This window comes from Tupaia chinensis, unplaced genomic scaffold (assembly GCF_000334495.1).
Source record: "Tupaia chinensis unplaced genomic scaffold, TupChi_1.0 Scaffold150175_1, whole genome shotgun sequence".
Taxonomy (NCBI): domain Eukaryota; kingdom Metazoa; phylum Chordata; class Mammalia; order Scandentia; family Tupaiidae; genus Tupaia; species Tupaia belangeri.
Window position 1 is genome coordinate 726,828 of NW_006210013.1, and position 6,026 is coordinate 732,853.

The 6,026-nt window shown below is 48.0% G+C and overlaps 1 protein-coding gene across 1 annotated transcript in view; it reads right to left on the minus strand.

The window, feature by feature from the left end:
• CAPN8 (calpain 8) overlaps positions 1–6,026 on the minus strand; it is a 76,584-nt gene that overhangs the window by 23,580 nt on the left and 46,978 nt on the right. Inside the window, exon 10 of the mRNA XM_006171981.2 lies at positions 5,011–5,186. Coding sequence (XP_006172043.1) covers positions 5,011–5,186 — 176 coding nt within the window. The remainder of the gene's footprint in view (positions 1–5,010; positions 5,187–6,026) is intronic.

A 6,026-nucleotide genomic window follows, 5' to 3' on the forward strand; every position in this document is an offset into this window, starting at 1 on the left:
GGGAGAATGTAAGAGAAGGGATTTGGGCGTGGTCATCCCCCTGGGGGGGGGGGTGTTTCTCACCTTCTCTCTCTCTATCTCTGTCTCTCCGGTGAGTGCATATGCCCTATAACAAAAATCTCTAAAAAACTCGACTGCTTCTGTTCACAGACGTTATGCTTTAAATTATATGCCTCTGACTCTAAGAAGGACCATGGGTCACATACACTGGAGTCTTCGTAAGCAGCTATAAATTTGATGTCTGAAAAACTGACATGCTTTATCTATTATTGATGAAAGCAAACACCATGCACACAAAGCTATCTCAGTCCCTTTGAAGAATGTTTGCTGATCTGGTTATATAAGGCAGCCCCTATCGATGAAGACTTGGTGGCTACAGTCCATGAGCAGCCGCCCTGCAGGCATGCCACCTACTATCCACTCAACTAACCATCATCTACCTGCAAGCTATGAAGAGGCATGTGGCACCCCCCTGGCTAGAATATTCCTCCTTCTCCACCTTTGAAATCCAGTCTTCTTTCAATCAAAAACTCCTCCTCCTTGAAGGTGTCACTTTCTGAAGACTCCCAGCCCACCTTGCTGTTCCCTATCACAGCAGATCCGCCCTGCCCTGCAGTCAGCTGAGTGTGTCTGACTTCCCACTCTGGATGGTGAGGACCCTGAGGGTCCTCGTGATAGTCCCACACATCCCCATCTGCCACCATAGTACCCAACACATAGTACCTGTTCACTAAATTATTTTGCACTGCTCTGCATGGACTAAGAGCCTCACTGGGTTTTTATCCCTGTAAGCAGAGTCTGGTTTTACACGGCTTCCATTCTAGGTGAGGATGGAAGAGCTAAGATGGAGTAGAAGTGGAAGTTATTTATTTACTATTTTTTTTCTCTTACCATCAAGTAACAGTTACTCTCCAGCTCCTACTCTTCCAACATAAAATACACATGCAGGCCCATCCATGTTAGTGCATACTGGTAGATGCTGCCACTTGGCAGGCTGAGGTCACGTGGGAGGCCCACGTTCAATTCCTATCTCACCCTAAAAACCAGGCATGAGGGCCAACAGATAGTGTGGTGAACTTCCACATGGCCAACCACAGTTCAAGCTCTGAACCTGGCAGCTTGAAAATCATGCCAGACACATGTATGTGCATGACCAAAATCCTGAGAAGGGAATAGAGAAGGGATTGTAATGTGGCCATCCCTCCAAGGGGTGATTTCTCACTTTCCCTCTATCTCTGTCCAGCGAGCACACCATACCTAATGGGAAAACAAAAACAAAACATAACCCAGGCATGGTAGTGCATGCCTGTAGTCCCAGTTATTCAGGAGACTGAGACAGGAGAGTAGCAACATAGAAAGGCTCTGTCTCAGATAACACACACACACACACACACACACACACACAATTTGGAGTACTCTAAGGTCTAACTATCAACTCAAGACAGCTATGGCAAACTCATTGTAAGCCCTGTAAAGAGACAATATAATGCAAATTTGCGGTTGCACATACCTGAGTTCAAGTCCTAATCTCAGCACGTCTCAGCTGCGTGATCCGGGCACTCACATATCTTCTGAATCTCCTATTTGTCCTCTAAAACAGAAGCTGTGCCTCCCTCCAGTGCTCTTGAGGTATTAAATCACACAAACACAGACAAAATATTTCGCGTTGCAGCTGGCATAGGTGAACTCGGTGTAATGAACAGATAGCAACAGTCATGTGCTTTCCTCGACGGTCTCCCCTCAGACTCCTCCTGCACCCCCTCTGCAGCAGGTGCTCACGTGTCTTTGGGCCACAACTGCCTTTTAACATATTGAGTGTGCCCTGAATGCTCCCAGCACTGACATGGTCCCCCCAGGTTCCAGGTTCTTCTTTCCCAGGATGGTTATTGACAATTCGCCCTCAGTCTTTGCTTCCAGTCTCCCAGCTCCTCTTGGCTTTGCAAGGAGGCCCTGAGGTTTCCAATGAACTCTTTCCTCTTTTTACCGAATCTTGACCTCTAGTTTCAGTGAGAATGTAAAAATGGCCCTCGGTGGACTTTCAACTGGCCCAGAGGATAACAGGGAGTAAGATAAGGCAAAGTGGAAAGAGGTCTATCAGAACAAGGGGGACCCTTCACGTATGGTCCCCTCTAACTTGTGTTCAGTTCCTGTTTAACCTGTATGAGAACAGCTCAGAACTTTAAGAGGGAAGGAAGAAGGTGGCCAGCAGTCTTATGGAGTGTTGGTATAATTCTTTCCTTTTTTTAAAGTGGGGACCAGCAGATGGCGTAATGGTTACGTTGCTGGACTCGCACGTAGTCAGTCGTGGTTAGAGTTCCAGACCAGGCGGCTTAAAACTCACACCAGGCACACATGCATGTGTGCTGCAAATCCTGAGAGCAGAATGGAGGAAAGGGGATTGTGGCATGACCCCTCCCCCTGGGAGGTGATTTCTTGCTCTCTGTCTCTCCGGTGAGTGCATATGCCCTATAACAAAAATCTCTAAAAAACTCGACTGCTTCTGTTCACAGACGTTATGCTTTAAATTATATGCCTCTGACTCTAAGAAGGACCATGGGTCACATACACTGGAGTCTTCGTAAGCAGCTATAAATTTGATGTCTGAAAAACTGACATGCTTTATCTATTATTGATGAAAGCAAACACCATGCACACAAAGCTATCTCAGTCCCTTTGAAGAATGTTTGCTGATCTGGTTATATAAGGCAGCCCCTATCGATGAAGACTTGGTGGCTACAGTCCATGAGCAGCCGCCCTGCAGGCATGCCACCTACTATCCACTCAACTAACCATCATCTACCTGCAAGCTATGAAGAGGCATGTGGCACCCCCCTGGCTAGAATATTCCTCCTTCTCCACCTTTGAAATCCAGTCTTCTTTCAATCAAAAACTCCTCCTCCTTGAAGGTGTCACTTTCTGAAGACTCCCAGCCCACCTTGCTGTTCCCTATCACAGCAGATCCGCCCTGCCCTGCAGTCAGCTGAGTGTGTCTGACTTCCCACTCTGGATGGTGAGGACCCTGAGGGTCCTCGTGATAGTCCCACACATCCCCATCTGCCACCATAGTACCCAACACATAGTACCTGTTCACTAAATTATTTTGCACTGCTCTGCATGGACTAAGAGCCTCACTGGGTTTTTATCCCTGTAAGCAGAGTCTGGTTTTACACGGCTTCCATTCTAGGTGAGGATGGAAGAGCTAAGATGGAGTAGAAGTGGAAGTTATTTATTTACTATTTTTTTTCTCTTACCATCAAGTAACAGTTACTCTCCAGCTCCTACTCTTCCAACATAAAATACACATGCAGGCCCATCCATGTTAGTGCATACTGGTAGATGCTGCCACTTGGCAGGCTGAGGTCACGTGGGAGGCCCACGTTCAATTCCTATCTCACCCTAAAAACCAGGCATGAGGGCCAACAGATAGTGTGGTGAACTTCCACATGGCCAACCACAGTTCAAGCTCTGAACCTGGCAGCTTGAAAATCATGCCAGACACATGTATGTGCATGACCAAAATCCTGAGAAGGGAATAGAGAAGGGATTGTAATGTGGCCATCCCTCCAAGGGGTGATTTCTCACTTTCCCTCTATCTCTGTCCAGCGAGCACACCATACCTAATGGGAAAACAAAAACAAAACATAACCCAGGCATGGTAGTGCATGCCTGTAGTCCCAGTTATTCAGGAGACTGAGACAGGAGAGTAGCAACATAGAAAGGCTCTGTCTCAGATAACACACACACACACACACACACACACACACACACACACACACACGCTCACCCTAAGCTCTCAATCTCTAAGTTCCAGAATATGAAAAAGAAAGGGGCTTGGTGGGAGAGAGCATGAGCTTGACAAGTGCACGGTTTGCACGTTTCCTCCTGGTTTCTTATTACGATACTTCTTTTTCAAGTATTAATTTATCCTGAAAGTTTGGGCCTCCAGCCAGCTCTTGGTCATCCTGATTAGAATTGGACTTTTCATGAGAAATTCATTTTTAACAAAATTACATAGAAACAACCACCATGAATCCCTCTGGAATTGGTTATGAAGAGCCTTTGCTGTATAAGAAAGTGGACTCTGCTCTGTTCCTGGCTAGGCTTATCAAGACCCAAAGGTCTGCTTTAATGTATCTGTGAGGCTAAATCCACAGAGTGGTGGTTAGCAGGACCAACCAGCATATTGATCCAGGGACTGCGGCCTGAGACCAGGCCCAGCTGCATTCCCCAGCTGGAGACACCAGAGCTGGAAATGCCCCTGTGACATTCCTCACCCCAGCACATACCCAGTATGTTCCAACAAGTGCCTCAAAGAAGCCCAGGGCAGGAGGAAGGGGGTGTTCATCTTTGATGCCCATGTGTTGTCTCCTTCCCCCACTCAGTGATGCCCTTCATCCCTCTGTGTCTCCTCAAGTGACTTGTACTCCTATGTTCTTGGTTCTTGTCCCCTGAGAAGCCTAAACTTAGAAAAGAGTCTAATAAACACATTCACACTGTGCCCTCACTGACAGGCAAAGTTAAATGCGTTGCACATCTCAGTGTTAACAGCAGAAACCTAAGTCATGGGAATGAATTGCTCATTGTGGGATTCAGGCCTCAGGAAGGCCACTGGGAGATATATTTAGGGGAGCTCGGTTAGGAACATTCAAGCCCTAGGAAAGACGTTCTCCAATTATTGGCCAACATACTCAGATCAATGGGCCAGCTCCATAGGACAGCAGTAAAGCACTGCTCAAGAGAGGCCAAGTCCAACATGGCAACCATGGTTCGAATCTCAGCCCAGTCAGCCCGAAACACACCAGGCATGTGTGTGAGTACCCAGGATCCAACAGACTAGAGACCTGGAGCAAGGGGATCGTGGCATGACCAGATCCTACAGAAGGTGCTCATCCCTCCCTTTCTTCATGGTAGAGTGCATACATTCTCTATCATGAATAAAGAAAAAATTAAAGAGAAAATTCAGACCAAAGCCATCAACTGCAGAATAACAGCTGCACCAGCCCACAGCACCTGGTAGACAGCGTAGCCGATGCTCAGCAGGCCCTGTCCTATCCTCTTCTGCCGCCTGCGATTCTTCTGCATCAGACCCAGCAGCACCGTACAGCAGGGCTCACCGGCGCCCTCTTCCTGGTCCTCATCCACCTCATCCAGGTGGATTCTAAACTGGGGATTGGTCCAGTAGGTGGCTGGAGGTCACCGGGTGGGGATAGATTCCCCCATAAGGGAGTGAGGAGATGGGGAAGAAAAAAAAATAAAAGAAGAAACTTGATCATGAAAGCATTACTCTGGCCAAACTGCCTAGAAAGCAGGCCTCAGAAAGTGTGGTCAGGCATTTCCTTCTCCCTCCCTAATCTACCAACATGCAAACAGATCCCCCCCTTCCTCCACCCCACCCCCCAGCACTTAGAAAGTTTGTGCTTCTCCATTTGATCAACCAGGAACCAGACATCTTGCCTGGGAATATTCAAGATCCCGTAATCCCAGGACTACACTGGGCTGCCTGAGAAGTCACCTTCTACTCTTCCTGGGGAAATAGTTAATTCTCCTTGCTTCAGCTCCTGACCTGTGAAGACAACCCCACCACCACCACCACCATCACGACCACCATCCCCTGGAACAGGAGAGATCTTGGTATAAAGCATGTGTCCCTGGGACAGATGAAGACAGAGTCAAGGAAGAGACAGCCAAGGAAGCCTCTGCCTGGCAGGCTCTTGCCACCTGATCAGCATCTGTTCTCCCTCAGCCAGTACCCCAGCTTCAGATCCAGCCCAAAGCAGCCCTGAGAACTAATCCTTTGGCCCAGGGGCCCATGTGATGGTGTCGGTGTTGCAGCCCACTGATGAGACACACTCCCTTCAAGCAGATCCAGTCCAAAGCAGCCCTGAGAACTAATCCTCTGTCCTTTGGCCCAGGGGCCCATGTGATGGTGTCGGTGTTGCAGCCCACTGATGAGACACACTCCCTTCAAGAGAAAGTAATTTAATGATGCACAAGGAATCACAATGGACAATTAAGAAGCATTCCTG